General features: G+C 34.8%; 2 protein-coding genes across 2 annotated transcripts; one reads left to right on the forward strand and one right to left on the reverse strand.

Annotated features, from left to right (window-relative positions):
* Positions 1-1,125: 1,125 nt before the first annotated feature.
* LOC128992170 (transcription initiation factor TFIID subunit 12) lies at positions 1,126-9,931 on the forward strand. The gene is made up of 5 exons (XM_054415616.1): positions 1,126-1,290; positions 2,856-2,952; positions 3,958-4,098; positions 8,678-8,870; positions 9,740-9,931. The coding sequence occupies exons 2-5, from the start codon at positions 2,881-2,883 to the stop codon at positions 9,865-9,867; spliced, it is 534 nt and encodes a 177-aa protein (XP_054271591.1). The 5' UTR covers positions 1,126-1,290; positions 2,856-2,880; the 3' UTR covers positions 9,868-9,931.
* Positions 9,932-11,850: 1,919 nt separating this feature from the next.
* Positions 11,851-13,688, reverse strand: LOC128992223 (peptidyl-prolyl cis-trans isomerase FKBP2). Its single transcript, XM_054415694.1, has 3 exons — positions 13,429-13,688; positions 12,917-13,026; positions 11,851-12,298 (listed from the first exon to the last, which is right to left on the reverse strand). The coding sequence occupies exons 1-3, from the start codon at positions 13,600-13,602 to the stop codon at positions 12,154-12,156; spliced, it is 429 nt and encodes a 142-aa protein (XP_054271669.1). The 5' UTR covers positions 13,603-13,688; the 3' UTR covers positions 11,851-12,153.
* Positions 13,689-16,343: the final 2,655 nt, after the last annotated feature.

Below are 16,343 nucleotides of genomic sequence, written 5' to 3' on the forward strand. Positions count from 1 at the left end.
TTTTACCTTCTAGTAAATCTAACAGGGCAGAAATCACTGACTACATGTCAGCGGAAAAATCGTGGACTCTGTAGGAAGCATTTTCAACCAAAATGTGCTTAAGATATTTCCTAAACCTGAGCAGATCAGACTCCAGCTTTAGATGTTGAGAAAGTTGGTTAGAAAGATTAATTCCATTGTACAGAAGGCGATGTTGAAAAATGAAGTTTAATTTAAATTTAAAATGAACAATACTCGAATTAATGAGCTGGTGTCACCTGCCTGGTTATCTTATGGGACGTCTGAAGCTAAACAACACTACTTACAACGTTGCCAATTCTACGTACCAGGCCGCGGCCTGCCTGGAGTTTATTTATTCATTCCAACGGATACACCATTTACAAAATAATATATTTAAGCACATGAGTAACACTATGATGACAATAGCTTCTACGTGACGTGAAACATTAACAACAATAAATCTATGAATGAATAACAAGAAATAACAGATTTTGGGACAAAACAAACATCTACAAAACAGGCATAGCAAGGAAAGGAATGTTAGCGGTTTTTCTTCTGAAGGAGGACAACTGTTCGTTAAAGAAGTCAACTTTTGATCCTACTTCATTTCCATGGCGCTGCAATCTTGTCAATCCACAATTGCGAGAGTAGTTAGTTGGTGAATACATAAGTGCGCAAAAGTATCCGAAGATCGTGTTCCTCTCGGTATAAGGAAATTAATTCCCTCCAGTAGGCCGGTAGAATCGATCTCACCACGAACCAGTTTGATTAGGAAAATCATGTCGAGAAGCTTTCTTTTGAGATGGAGAGGTTGGACGTTGAAGCACTGGAGCTCTAGGATTGGATTGGTGGTTAAAGGTGGCCGTGGTTTTAATAGTGCAAATATATTTTATATAGTATTACTTTCCAAATAATATGGGATATTGAAGCGTATTCAATATATATATATATATATCAACGATATATCAAATATATAGTATTATATCGTATAATATATCAGCCAATATTCAATGGCTGGGTTCAATATTGTGCTGAACCCCTATAACCAACGGTACTTAGTGACATTGTTCTCTTGGTCTTACCAAGAAATCTTTTAATATTATTGTTATTGTAAAGTGTCAAAAAGCAAACCGAAATATAACCATAATTATTTCAACTCCAATTTTTGTGATTAGGTTTATGTCTAATAGATAATTTAAGCGTATAAAACTAGTTTGATTGCATTTATGTGTAGAATGGATTTCTAAAATTTAACTCTAAGTAGCTTCCTCCCGTATGTAACACTGATAGGTTCGTATCATTATTGATTATTTGATTCGCCCTGTAAAAATAGAAATAGGCCTAGGCCTAGGTCAGTGCAACTTTTTATCCAGGATCTGTGAGCTTTTACCTATAATTGATAAAATTTCATAGCTATTAACCTTCTTAAAACTTTGCCCTGTATTATATGCTTGATTACCTAAATTGTTTTAGTAATTAAGTGAAGCCTTTCTGCTATCAATGAAATAACAGTTACTGTAGTTCAGTCTATATCATAAGTCCTAGGCCTCTACTCAATCCATCTTATAATACTTCATAATATTGACCATTATCATTATCAATAAACCATTTTACTTTGATAATATTTACAGAGTTGATTTATGCAGCATAACTTAGTAGTTTTATTTTTATCTTAGGCCTACAAGGAGCTAAACTAGGATCGATGTAAATGAGTAGGCCTGTATCCAATTTTAGCCTTTTTTCCTTTAGAATCGAAGAATCGATTTAGGTTGCTAGTCATAGGTTGCTAAACATTATTATATAATTAGAGAGAGAGAGAGAGAGAATCTTTATTTTACAATCTTCAAGATTAACAATGGAGTCAGAATACATATAATAAAATGAAACCTAAGATCTTAACAACCTAAGTCCTTGAAACCTAATTATTACCTAAGTCTGGCATGTCTAGTAACTTTGATGCACTGATGTCATTAACTTAAGGTTCAAATCAATTTAGAGTAGGCTACTGTAGAACCCCTGATATCCGGCCTTGGTTTTACCGGTCCTAGTTTATCTGGCCCCTTCTAGGGAGCCAATATAAAAATGTTGTTCTCAATCTCACAACTTGCAGATGTTTATGAAAGCACTAAACTTAGTCTTTGCAACTTGAGCTCACTATTTATCGGTTTGTTTATACCTTTTACTGTATCACTGGTAACACAGTTCGAATTGTAGAGGTTAAATCGAATTTCGGAGGTAACAGTTAAAAATTATTTTTTATTGGTATAAAATTTTGATTTTGATTAATTACTGCAACCAAATTTGGATTGTAGAGGCTCGATTATGTGCAAATTTGAATTGTAGAGGCTCGATTATGTGCAAATTTGAATTGTAGAGGCTGCATTAAGCGTTAAAATCATTTTGAATGATCGGTATATTATTATTCGAATTTTAGAGGTTTTCTGAGGAGAACAGACAAACATTAAGTTACTAATTATAGAGGTTTTTGCACTAAGTTTATCGAGGTTCGAATTAGCGAGGTTCTACTGTACATAGGCTATTATTACCGTAGGCTGTTTATGAATTGTCATTTTCATAATAAGTTGGTTTATCTGGCCAGGAGCTTGGTCCCGTGGTGGCCCGGATATGAGGGGTTCTACTCTAAAACCTACTTTGTATTCATATAGGCTAAAGACAGCATTAACTTAGCCCAACTTATGCGGTGTAACTTAGGGTAGCCTATGTAGCCTACAAGTAGATTGTCTTAATGATCTGTTGTTAAGGGAACTTGTGGCATAAAGTAGGCTTACATTTCTATTAACCATGAAATTAAAATGTAGTAGTTTGCCTTTTAATATAGCGTATGTTTATTACAGAATCCATAAGGCCACTTGTTCAACAATGGATATATCCAGCAACAATCTTTCACAACCAACAGCTATGAGTATGGACACAGATATGAATCTTTACTCTGTAAGTAGGCCTATTGTTTGATATGTATCATAAACATGTTTTTTTGGATTTTTTTCTGCTTTACCTGCATAATAAGATAAGTAGGCTTAACTTACCTTCAATGGTTTTATTCACTACAAGTAAGTTGGTTTGTTTATCCTAAGTACTTAAATGCTGTTCTTACTGTGTAATTTGAGTTAGCTTTAGTTTTATCTCTCCAAAATTAGCCACCTTTAGTTTATCCAGACAACTTAGCCTCCTTGGAGCCCTGGTTCGAAAGAGTTGCCTTGGGTTTTAGGATTACTGGCACAGAATATTAACCACACCGATGCTGATAAATACCAGCTTACCTAGAGAACCGAGTGATCACCATAGACACTTGAAATGTATGTCTGGGTCCAATTTCGAATTTGGAAAATGCCTCATGTAAGATCGAAACTACACTTATTCATGCTCTCAGAATCCTACCAGGAGCATGAGTGAATAACTATAAATACCAAATAGAACTAATAAAATAATAAACATACTTTCCTACGCAAGAAAGTTTTATCTAGAATCAAATTACAGTTCAATTTTCTACCTTATGTTATGTTGTTTACCAAGTTGATGGGTCATAACAGTTGCTATTGCTCACAATAAATCGTTCCATCAGTTTGACGTGGAATTTACATCAGCACGATTTGGGCTTACATCAATCACAACGATTTTGCTTCAAAAACTGGTGACAACTTTGACATGTGGATGGACTGTCTACTTGAATCCTGCGCTGTCTAGACTAACTCTTGTTACTAAGCTGCATTCTCATATGGGTTATCGGGCAAAAGTCAAGGGTTCTCATTAGTCCTATAGCCCATCACTCTATTGCAGGTTAATTTAGGGCATTTTGTAAAGGCAGGTACCTTTAATCGAGATGAAAAATTAATTAGGCTATCATTACTCAGCCTTTTTAACGTTAACAATTAAACATTAAACTTTTTAATCACAACATGTTCTACTAGTGAATACAATCTAAATAAATATTTGTAGAGTGTTACACAAAATGATAGAGGGTCGCCAGCTCCTGTGCTGGGCAACATTCAGTCTGTACTGACCACTGCCAACACCAGCAGCCCTACTCAGTCCCCTACACCTCAGGTTAAGATGCAGCACGACGGAAACTCCACCCAGGTTAGTGTTAATACTTTGTTGGATTTGTGTTTTACGCCATTGGCATTATTGACATTTTTTGCAAAGGTTTAAAACTTGGTCTGGTCAGTATGTAGTACCTATTACAAACCTGTTGGTAATGGCTCCATATAATGATAGTATAATGACCAATGGTATCATTTCACCTGTTGGTTCTGGCCATGATGTCACAATTGGCTCAATGGTGGACTTCCCCCCTCTACAAGCACCCCCTGTTACACCAGATCCAGATCAGCTGCAGCAGCCTGCGCCTGTGTCAAGTGATGGGGGGCAGATTCTCTCTGGGGTTGTGAGTGATAGTGGCTCTGGTTTTTTATTGGAAACTCCAATACAAGTGATAGCAACATGATTTGTAATGGCGACTCCCGCTCCCACTTTAAACCCATCAGTAATAATAATCTCAACAAAAACGTACAAACAGAAAAAAATTTAATAAAAATATTCCATCAAAATATTCAGCACTTACCATCAAGGATCGAACCTTTATTAGTGACTATAAATGAATTAACTCCTCATATTGTAATCTTAACAGAACACGATATGAAGGAAAATGAAATTAACAGACTCAATATACAAGATTATGATGTAAACAATTTTTATTGTAGAAAAACATGTTTCAAGGGTGGCGTCGTTATGCTTTCCCTGAAGGGTTTAAAGTGGAAGCGGGTGGATGTTCCAAATTGGTTGTCTGGTAGTTTACTTCAAGATAAGCAATTCGAATTTTGTGCCTGTAGCTATATAATTGACGGATTTAAAATTTTGGCAATTGGAGTGTATAGGTCACCTAGCTCGGATTGTGAAATATTTTTAGATAGATTGAGCATGTTAATTTCCCACTTTTCCAAAAAGTTTGTTAATATAATTTTGGGAGGGGATATAAACATTGATGTTTTAAAAAATAACCCTAATCATAAATTACTAAAAAGAACACTAAAAGTTCATAAAATGAGGTATCTGGTCAATTTCCCAACCAGAGTTACTGAGGAATCTGAATCAGCAATTGATAACTTTATAATTAAAAATTGTCATGATTGCAAGGTGACTGTTGAGGGAATTGTAACTTGTCTATCAGATCATGATGGGCAATTGCTCCTTATAAAAAATAAAAACCTAAATAATACAAAAGAGGTTCAATCAACTATAAAACGTACAACTCGTAACTTCAATATTCAAAATTTGAATTTATTTAAAAACCTCTTGGAAACTGAGATTTGGGAGAGTGTTTACATGGCTCCTGTTAAAAGAAAATATGATGAATTTTATAGTACATTTAAGCACTTTTTTGACATTTCGTTTCCCAAAATTACTGTAACTGAAAAGAAACGCAAAAAAAATTGGATCTCAGAAGACCTGAAAAATGAAAAAAAAGAACTACTACAATTGGCCTTAAAACTTCGTAGGAACAAAAATCCTGCCTTGAAATACGAGTTAAAACAAAACAAACTGAAATATAGGGCAAAATTAGTCAGAGCTAAAACAAATTATTTTGAAAATAAAATAAAAAAATCAGCCAATATACAAAAAACAGTATGGCAGATTATAAATTCTGAAGTTGGGAAAGGAAATGGAACAAAAAATAAAAATATTACTTTGAAAGAGGGAAATTGTAGCTTAAGTGATCCTAGGACTATTGCCAACATGTTCAACAATTATTTTACTAATTTTGATCAGGATGTCAGTGGCAACCAATGTGAGAGCAAGATTGAAAATCAAAGTCTTATTGAAAATGAGCAATGTATTAAAAGAGGTTTTGATTTTAAATTTATTGATGCGGGGGAGGTGGAAAAAGTAATTAACTCTTTAAAAAACAAACATTCTGTTGGACACGATGATGTCCCTATTAAAGTTATAAAGCATGCCAAAAAATGCCTGAGCCATATTTTAAGTCATTTAATAAATTCATCTTTTGTATCAGGAATTTTTCCAAATCAATTAAAAAAATCTAAAATAATACCAATTTATAAGAAAGACGACCTAGAAACTGTGTCAAATTACCGTCCTATTTCTCTCCTACCAGTAATATCAAAAATTTATGAAAAAATTGTTAACTGTCAGTTATTAAATTATTTAGAAGAATTTAAACTATTAAACAATACTCAGCATGGATTTAGGCCTGGAAAATCTGTAATTACAGCAGCAGTGTCATTCATAGAATCTATAATTGAATCGGTTGATAAAGGGGAGTTCACAATTGGAATTTTCATGGACCTAACTAAGGCATTTGATAGTGTCAACCACACCCAACTGATAGATAAATTACTCATTTTAGGGGTTACAAAAAAATCAATAAAATGGTTTCAGTCATACCTAAATAATCGTTGTCAGTTTGTAGAAATCACACATAATCATGATAACAGAATTACAGCATTTTCTTCTGAAACTGAAAGGGTTAAATGTGGTGTACCCCAGGGGTCAATCCTTGGCCCCCTGTTGTTTTTATGTTATATAAATGATGCTGGTGGTGCACTCTCATGTTTACCTCAGAACAATCTTTGTTTTTATGCAGACGATACAAATCTCAAAGTATCGGCTGAGTCAGTGCAACAAGTTGAAATTTTAAGTTTTGTTGAATTGGCAAACATTGGAAACTTTCTAGAGCAAAATAAATTGAAGCTTAATCCTAAAAAAACTAATTTTTTAACTTTTAAAACAAATCAAAATAAAAAGTTAATTAAACCAAATATCATGTATAATGCAGAAGAAATTGAACATAAACACAGTACACAGTTTCTAGGTCTAACTGTGGACCAAAATTTAAACTGGGATGAACATGTTGATAAACTCCTTTCAAAATTATGTTCAGGACTATATTCACTCTCTAGAATGTCTTATTTTTGTAACCATAAAACATTAAAAAACATATATTATGCTAATGTCCATTCGCATTTATCCTATGGTTTGTGCCTTTATGGTTCAACTACAATAGCAAATTTGGATAGGATACTTAAACTTCAAAAAATAGCAATAAGAATAATTTTGAAATTAGAACACAATGAAACAACCAAAAACAAATTCAAAGAACTGAAAATTTTAACGGTATATGGCCAATATATTTACGACACAATTATTCTAGTAAAAAACTGCTTGAGCACCTCTGAGACAAATTATCACCCATACAACACTCGGCATAAAAAATTCCTTATTTCAAGTAAACATAAATTAAAATTCTATGAAAAAAAACCACCTATATAGGATTAAAATTTTTTAAGCATCTTCCTAATGAAATCAGAAATGAACAAAGCAGGAAGAATTTCATGAGAAAGCTAAAACTATATTTAGTAGAGAAAGCATTCTATTCCCTGGAAGAGTATTTTTCCACTTCCCCTCTTAGCGTTAGTACATAATTGATTCAGTTTTGATTATTTCCATTTCCTGATTCTTGGTTTTTTATTTAGATAATGATCCAAGATATGCAAATCTGTAAATTATTAATTTAAGATAGATTTAGTTGACACCATTCAATGTACAACACTGTACTTTATGAATAAAACATATTTGATTTGATTTGATTTGATTTATCCAGGTCCACCAGGATCCACTCCCGCAGCTTTTCCCCAACTGACCCCTTGATCTTCACTGCTTCTCCATCCTGTACCAAGTTAACAACCTCTGGTCTACTGTTGCCCTCCTTGTTACCTACCAAAAAAAAAATCTCCTACCACTATTGTTAGCACCCAAAATTTGCATTTAAACAAAACCAATACACAGATAGTCTTGTATATGGACACGGGCTCCGCCCCAGTGGCTCTAGAGTTTCCCATGTTAACCTTATGAGAAATGAAATTATTGAATCTTAACAGCTGTTTCAATTAAACAAGTTGGTTCTGTTCTGTGATGTTCAATAGCATTAAAGTTACAAGGATTACCAACAGGGTGCAGCACTAGCACTATTATTTCTTTTACATTTATGACAACAGCAAAAGGTGAGTGAGCGTAGCGAACGAACTTCAACCTGGAGGCGAGTGAGCTTAGCGAACGAGCTAACCTGAAGGCAAGTGAGCGTAGCGAACGAGCTAACCTGAAGGAAAGTGAGCGCAGCGAACGAGCTCCAACCTAAAGGTGAGTGAGCGTAGCGAACGAACTTCAAAAAGAACCGAAATTTCTTAAACCATGTCCTCACTCATAACTGCTATAAGCATTTGATACTTATATGCCAACCCCGTACGAAGGACGGGTACTCTGCTAGTTTTATTTTAAAATACATCACTATGACAAAACACCTGTTCTTATGTATGAATTGTACTTTATAAAGAACGTTTTGTGTTAATAGAATTAAAAAACGGACCCATTAAAACCGGATCTAGCCCAAGATCCGATTTTTTTGTGGATCCGGTAGTCCGATATCTGGATCCGACCATTACTAATAAACAGTGTCTGCACAATAGAGTGTAGGAGTACAGCTTTTGTCAAAGATAGGTTTAGCGCCCCTTCGTATACAATTATATGTAGCGCCCCTTCGTATACAATTATATGGTTCGTTTCAGTCAATATCAGTTGTTTTATTCCTCACCATCTCCCATATCAGCACACCTCTGTAACTCAGCTGTTTGTATGTTTACAGATGCTGACGAGACCTCGCCTACAAGAGCTTGTTAGAGAAGTGGATGCCACTGAACAGCTGGATGAAGAGGTTGAGGAGATACTACTACAGCTTGCTGACGATTTTGTTGAAACCACTGTGAATGCTGCCTGCCTTCTTGCCAAACATCGAAAGGCAAACACCGTGGACGTTAAAGATGTTCAGCTTCATCTTGGTGAGCTTGTTTGAATCATCATAAGTTTTTCACAGTAATAAGAGTGTCTAACAGTACAAAATAGAGGACCGAGCTTGTCTAGGGGTAGAGAGCAGGACTTCGGTCCCTGAGGTACCGGGTTTAAATACCGCCTAATCACCAATGGATTGTATCTATGTCATAATGCAACCCCTCAGGTCTAGCCTAAAGTAATGTGAAAAACAATCCTAGGCTCGTGACTAGCGTCGTAGGTTACAATAGTACATTTCATCATTTTTTATAAGGGGTAAAGTAAAGTGACTCTTTTTCGACCCTAGCTCAGGTCTGAAAATGAGCAAGAGTTAAAAAGTTTTTTTTTTTTTCGCCCGTGCGATGAACTATATTTTTTGTCTCATTGCAACATTATTTAAGAAACAAAGTAAGAAAACAAAAATACTTATCGTGTAAAGATAACCCCTCAAAATTACTTCCTACTTATCCTTTTCTATTTTGCTTTTGAAAACAAGTACGGTAGCTGTTTTGTAAGTGATTCAATCATATCTATCTACATAATTTTGATTTTGATTCATGTGATTGCTTACATCAAATTTTACAACTAAGTTTACCACAGCTGACTTTTACTCCCTAAGGGTTAATAGAATACTCGACTGCTGAAAGACATGAGAACTTTTTGTGTTTACCAGACCGTAGCATTTTGAATTTGACTTTAGAATGGGTGCAAGTTGATCAAGGCTGAAACCCGTTATGGAAGCCAAATCCTACTTAGGCCTTAGAAAGTCTCTAAGCCTACCGGTACCTATTTTAGGGTTCTTAAAAAAGAACTAAACATCCATTTGTCTGTAAACACTATATTTCATCTCCCTGCTTATTCAATGCTTACTCATTTTCAGAGAGGAACTGGAACATGTGGCTGCCAGGGTTCGGCACAGACGAGCTCCGGCCGTACAAGCGTTCTTCTGTCACCGAAGCTCACAAGCAGCGCCTTGCTCTCATACGCAAAGCTCTTAAAAAATACTAGCCTTCACCTTTACCCACCTACATTATGCAACTCCACGTTTTATAATAAAATATATTTTACTTCATATATTCTTTTTTTTTATAAAAAACCCTAAGACCTACAGATAAAAGTTATATCAGCCATGAAGAGTTACTTTATCTAACCTTAATTTACGACTAGGCCTACCTAAAAACGAATAACAACGCACCTAAATGATAGCAGCAATCTGAAGTAGCCAAGAATGCAGGATCAACCTCCAGTTCAGATAATGTCAACCGGTACCGTGTGTGCGACAGGCCTGTTTTATTCTACTTTCCTTAAATGTAAAATGTGGTCTGTGTTATGTGTTTCTATTGTGACGACACTGCTTCAGCTAAAGATGGTTAGTGATGGCATTGTAATGCCGAACATCGTAATGGAAACTGATTTGAGCTATAGGGGAAGGTAAATCTCTTTTATCACAGCTCGGGCTAAAACATGTTAAAACATGCTCGGGAATTAACACTAGTGTTAGACACCCCTTGAGTGTACCTTGGAGTGTATCCTCTGTTTTGTACCTTTCTGTGGTTATAGGTGAGTAAAACTAAAGTCTTGTCCAAAAAAGAAAAAAAATCACATCCACACACACCTATTGATATGGCATAGAACCACTCAAGCATTCCTAAACCTAAATGTTGTTTTTAGCGGTTCTGAAGGTTGAAAAATCTATACTTTTAAAAGGCAACAGCAACTATAGTATAAAAGAGTGATTTGTCTATAATAAGTGTTTTCAAAATTATTTCTACAACTAACGCTCAAATAAACATAACTTTGTCGTTTATACAGTTAAATTCTTGTACAGTGGGGGGGCGACCGCACCCCCCCCCCCTTGGGCATACAAATACATATATTTTTTACTGCATGTAATACAGTAGCGCATACAAATTGCGTAAAATAATTGTTCACACTAACTTAGGACAAAGAAATGGTATAAAACTGCTATTTTGGAGACTTAGTTTACACTAATTTTTCAGGGGGGTACCCCCCAACCACTCCGACCCCCTGGTTCGCCCCCCCCCTTGTGGCTGTTCTAGATCCGCCACTGTTCTTATAGAAAAATTTGAAAATCCTTACCAGTAATAATTTTTTCATGAATCTAAACTCAGTAGAAAACTACTCTTTTTCAGTTCTATTGAAATTATGATGTCTTTTTATGAAACTCTAAGCTACAAATTTGTAATAAACACGAGAAAAATGAAAAAGACAAGAAGAATTGTAAATGTTATCACAAAGTGTGTTTTATACAACCTATTGTAATTGCTGTTTTTATTTTCAATTTTATCTGGCAAGGTTTCAACCCGTATTTGAGTGGATTTTCACAAATTTTCCTTGATTGGTAAATATAGCAAAAAACCAGTTCAACACTCACACACTAACTAAAACACTAGAAAACAACACATAACACTAGAAGTTGTCAGTTAAAAACGAGGATGGAATAAGTTAATCCACAATTTATTGATGTAGCAATCTTCAACTACTATTCATGAAACAGTTCATCCACACACAGTACTCTAATGAAGTATGAAAACATCACTAAAACAAAATGTTAGCTTGTTTTCGGAGTGATAACACACTACTCAATATTTTTGTCTGGATTTGAAAATTAAATGTTAAAATGTTCTAAGAGCTTGGGCAAGAGAAAGTTTGTAATGATTATTTTATTTTTATCTAAACCAAGGTCATGTTTTTATAAATATATTTATGATAACTTTATAGGTGGTTGTGTATCCATAGAAACAACCATTTAGAATCATAAAATACACACAATGTTGTAGGATCGGCTTGGACAAAACAAATTGAGCACATCACATACTCAGGCGTCAGAATCGTCCCGCCCTTTTGAAAGTTATGCAGGTAATTTAGTTGACATAGTGGGAGAGGTCCACCTAAAATCAAATAGGTGGACAGTTAGGATAGAAGTCCTTTTAGGATGGATAGATTTCTTGTACAATAAAACTTTAAAACTCTCATAGTAAATTTCATTTTTAATTTGGTCAGTTTTGGTTGGCTGTTCTTTTACACCTTGATCTTGTACTAAATTTCAACCAACTTTAAAACTTCTAATCTAAGACAACCTTTTCAGTCAATGCCTTAACTACCCTATCGGCATACTTAAAGACTAAAAAGCTCTTCAATAACATTGTACAAAACACACTTTACATATTTGGAGCACACTTGGAACACACTACATTGTCTTTCATATTGCCAGCTAAATTAAATGCAAGTTTATTTTATAAATCACTCAGCTCTGGTCTCAATCACCCTCAACTACAAGTCATCTCTTCTTTCTATCTTTATCAATTCTACGTCAAACTTCAGTGTAGCGTCGCCTGGTATCTTGGGAGGAGCTCCATTTGAACCGTAAGCAAGATGTGGAGGAATTACTAACTTTCTCTTCTCTCCCTCACACATTCTGAAAATACAGAAAATTAGTCTAATTGCACACTCACAATTTGCAGAGCCAATTGATTAAGAAAAATGTAGTTTTGACCTAGAGCTTGAGGGTTAAATAGGATCAGGGGTCTGCCTAGTGCAATTAACCTTTGACTGATCTAACTTGCAATAGAAAAATTACAAAGTCACAACGTATCTAGAACGTTTTTAGGAATAGCTGTATTTTTAAGGTTTACATATTAAATTCGACGCCCAATCTAAATTTTAATAGGTGAAAAAATCCACAATATTTTGGGTTTTACAGTTGGTTGGGTTTTAAACTAGAAATCAATCTCTCCATTGGGTTTTTTATACTGCTTTTGAGTAATAAGCATGGTCCTAAACTAATAAAAGCTGGTTGAAAACTAACTTAGGAAAATATTTTCATCACTGCTACAGAGAATAGGGGCTACACTTCGATATCTGTTGGCACAAACAACCGAATGAGTAATATTGATTACCTAACTAACAAAACGATATATATCGAACAATCGATCGATATTTACATTCAGTTGTTTGTGCCAACAGATATGGAAGTGTACCCAGAATAGGCTTCGATTTGTTAATTAAAACAGATCGTTTCGTTTTGTAGACTTACCCCATTAAGCCTTGATCCCATCCCTTAATGACTTGACCTGATCCTAAAGTGAATGTGAGAGGATCTCTTGACAAGCTGCTGTCAAATTCGGTTCCATCTTCCAGTGTGCCCTAAAAATATGTTCGTAAGTTAGTACAAGTGGATAGATAACATCCTAGGTAGGCTATAGGTACTCTCATAGGAAAATGTTTCGTAACTAAAAGCAAGATAACTTAACTTAGTTCCTTTTAACTTACAGTAGGCTTTAGGTTTACCCTTGTATAGGCCTACAGTTTTAGGTGAGTTGTGGAAACTAAATAATAACCCAAAGGGTAATAAATTATATCATATAAATTAGAAGTCTAATATTGATAAATAATGCCATAGGCTACTCAATCAACACTGGCAGGCTTATTTGTACCTCTTCGTTAGTAGGCCACTGGCTACTAGAACATTTTATCCTCAACCACCCTACTAATTTATCCACCCAATAACTAAAAAATAATATAATAGGAATTAAGGTGTACACTTACTCTGTAATGCATGTGCAAAAAGTCCCCTTTCTTAGATTTGACTTTACAGTTCTCAACTCTCTTCTTAATCCCTATTTGTAGCTTCTTTTTGGCAGGTTTTTCTTCTTCATTCGCTTGACAAATAGTGATGGAAAAATAAAGGACTGTAAAAAGAAACAGATATTTTATTTCCATTATCGATTCAATAGAAAGCTAAGTTATCTGAAATTTAAGTATAAATTAGTTAGTTATTGTTTGTTTAGTTTTTAGGTTAGTTTGGGAGGCTGAACCAATTTGACAGGTTGGAATAAAATCAACACGTCAGACAGTCACTAACCAGGTTGACCACACTACAGTACTCTGACGAAAATGCTTTATGATTGAGCACATATGTAGTAAAAAACTGAATCTCATTACACTTATTTATGTGCATGATCTATCAATATGTGTATTTGATACACTTATTATGTATTGATATGGATAATCTTAAGATAATTATTATTTATTTTACTTTCCAACAGTCAAGAACCAATTTGTAATGGGTATTAGGTATTACCTTTAATGGTATTACCTATACAATGAATGATGGCTTATTCTAACCATAGACTAACCAACACAAGTAGACTTCTCATCCCATTGTAAATTTTGAAGCTCGTTTTTCATGTCTAGTACATGAACGCCACACTGGGCGCTAGTGTCGACGAAATTTTGTTTCTATTATTTTAGGGTTAATTTCTTGATTTGTGCTTTACTGTTTGGTTAAATAACTAGGGGACAATTTATTGTTTATGATTAGATCGTATTATTTGGTTATACGAGGTTTTAAATGACTGTACTAACGGGAAACAAATTGTAAACAAAACACGACCTCTACATAAACCGTACAGAACTAACAATAAAATTGTCTTCAGCTGTTCCATTAGGATGAGAAATCTACTAAGGGAGTATGTTTCATCTATGTTCTAACTTAAACATTACATACAAATATAAATGTTCTTGCAAATGACATGCAATACAAATAAAATCAATTGAGTAGTATAAAATAGGAAAACAACTGGAACTGGCTTAACTAGTTTATTTACAAAAATGAGCCCATTTACATCAAATACAAAGCATTTTAAATAGAAATTTACAAAGCAAATCAATAAATAACAACTAATTAAAATTAACAAACAAGAAATATATATATATACTGTATAAGCTATTAACAACAACAATAAATATGTATAATTATCAACAATAACAAAGATAACAGGATTGGTAAAAAATATTGGACTGAAACAATTATACTAGCGGTGATTGTTGATGATGGTAACTGATGAGCGGTGGAAGTCGGCCAGGATACCCTCTTCCGGATTGTACTTTGGCTGTATGTGAAGATTCGAAACTGTTACAGAAGACATTCATCCATTACGAAGCATCCTTGCTAGGGGTCCATGGTATAGAGGTATAGATATCCACGTGCATAGTGCCTCCTTACGAATAGACCTTTGGGATCTTGTTTCAGATGGAACCCGAATACCTACTTCAGACAGCAAAGCAGGACAGTCAACCCATTTAGAAGCTTGGAGAGGAAGATCACATCACATACAAAGCGCCTCTCCCGGAGATCCTGGAGATTTAGGTCCTCCTGCATTTGAGCCACAGGCGCCTCCCGATACTGCAGACACTGGCGAACTCCAACAAATCTCCAAAATCGTCCTCTGGGCGTTCTCAGGCTGATTTATCTGGCCGATGAGATGAGGAGAACAAACTGGGCAGGCATATTCAAGAAGTTGGCAAACAAGAGAGCAGAACAGAGTCCTAAAGTGCCCAAGAGGGCGCCAGTGTTGCTCAGTCCAGTAAGGTTGATTCGGTTGATTGAAAGAAAAATCCCAGAACCCGGTTTGATCTGCTACATATCGTCAATGTGGTTGTCAAAGGTGAGATTCGTCACAAAGGTAACACCCAAATCTTTAACCAGAGACTCGTTTTAAACGCTGGCCATTATTGCATATTGAAAGTGGTTATGCATTTCTCGTAATTTGCCGAATTTCATGATTGAGCACTTGGCAATATTCAGGGCAAATTTGTTGGAAATGTACGACTCATTAATGGATGTAAGGATGTTACAGTAATAAACACGACCTACAGGAATATCTATAGAACGAACTTTATTACCATATTGACTTTAGATATATTTAGTAGACATCTCATTTACGTGAAACAGATGCAGCATTGAATTTGGATACCCCAAGTAGAAATTCCATTTTTGTAAACAAAGATCTACGATTGACTTTGGACGGTGCAAATTTAAATTGCACTTACAAGAAACTGTTAAGCATTAAATTTGGATACTGCTAGTAAATATTCCATTTTATGTGATCCAGGTGTACCATTGACTTTAGATACTGCAAATATACATCTCATTTACTTGAACCAGATCCAGTATTGACTTAAGATACTGCAAGTATAAATCCCGTTTGAATGACAAAATGTGTAGCATTGACTTTGGAAAAGTATTGGATTAATAAGCTTGCTTCGCTCAATATTGCAAGCAGAGAACTGCATTTTACACCCAGCCCTATTATTTTTATAAAGCATTCCATTAGCCTACTCTTCGTTTGATATTAAAATCAAAAAACTAAAGTAGCCTACAAATCATAAAATATACCCAAAATAAGATGTACCCAATTTTAGTGGATACTACTATTCAATACTATTCAAACGTCACAAACATGAAACACTTATATAAAAGTCTTTACGCAGAATTGTCAATAAGATCAAAAAGTTAAGGTCAATGGTTTAGCTATGCTGTTGCTATTATGTATATGCCGGTATATATACTAGATATAAAAAAACTGTCGACCAATAAAACATTAATTGAGTGATACAAATGTTTATAAAAAGGTAAACACTAAAGAACAGACAGGCAAAGTCGTGATACTATATTTTAT

This window comes from Macrosteles quadrilineatus, unplaced genomic scaffold (assembly GCF_028750875.1).
Source record: "Macrosteles quadrilineatus isolate MER2022 unplaced genomic scaffold, UCM_ALF_1.0 Scaffold_4__1_contigs__length_99947679, whole genome shotgun sequence".
Lineage (NCBI taxonomy): Eukaryota > Metazoa > Arthropoda > Insecta > Hemiptera > Cicadellidae > Macrosteles > Macrosteles quadrilineatus.

Bases quoted from the DNA above. Each gene is read 5' to 3' on its own strand.
- LOC128992170 (XM_054415616.1), top strand. From the start codon at position 2,881: ATGGATATATCCAGCAACAATCTTTCACAACCAACAGCTATGAGTATG. The intron at 2,953-3,957 runs GTAAGTAGGCCT...AAATATTTGTAG, and splicing joins CAGATATGAATCTTTACTCT to AGTGTTACACAAAATGATAG. The intron at 8,871-9,739 runs GTGAGCTTGTTT...ACTCATTTTCAG, and splicing joins AGATGTTCAGCTTCATCTTG to AGAGGAACTGGAACATGTGG.
- LOC128992223 (XM_054415694.1), bottom strand. From the start codon at position 13,602: ATGGAAATAAAATATCTGTTTCTTTTTACAGTCCTTTATTTTTCCATC. The intron at 13,027-13,428 runs GTAAGTGTACAC...ACATATTTTTAG, and splicing joins TTTTGCACATGCATTACAGA to GGCACACTGGAAGATGGAAC. The intron at 12,299-12,916 runs GTAAGTCTACAA...CTGTATTTTCAG, and splicing joins TGGGATCAAGGCTTAATGGG to AATGTGTGAGGGAGAGAAGA.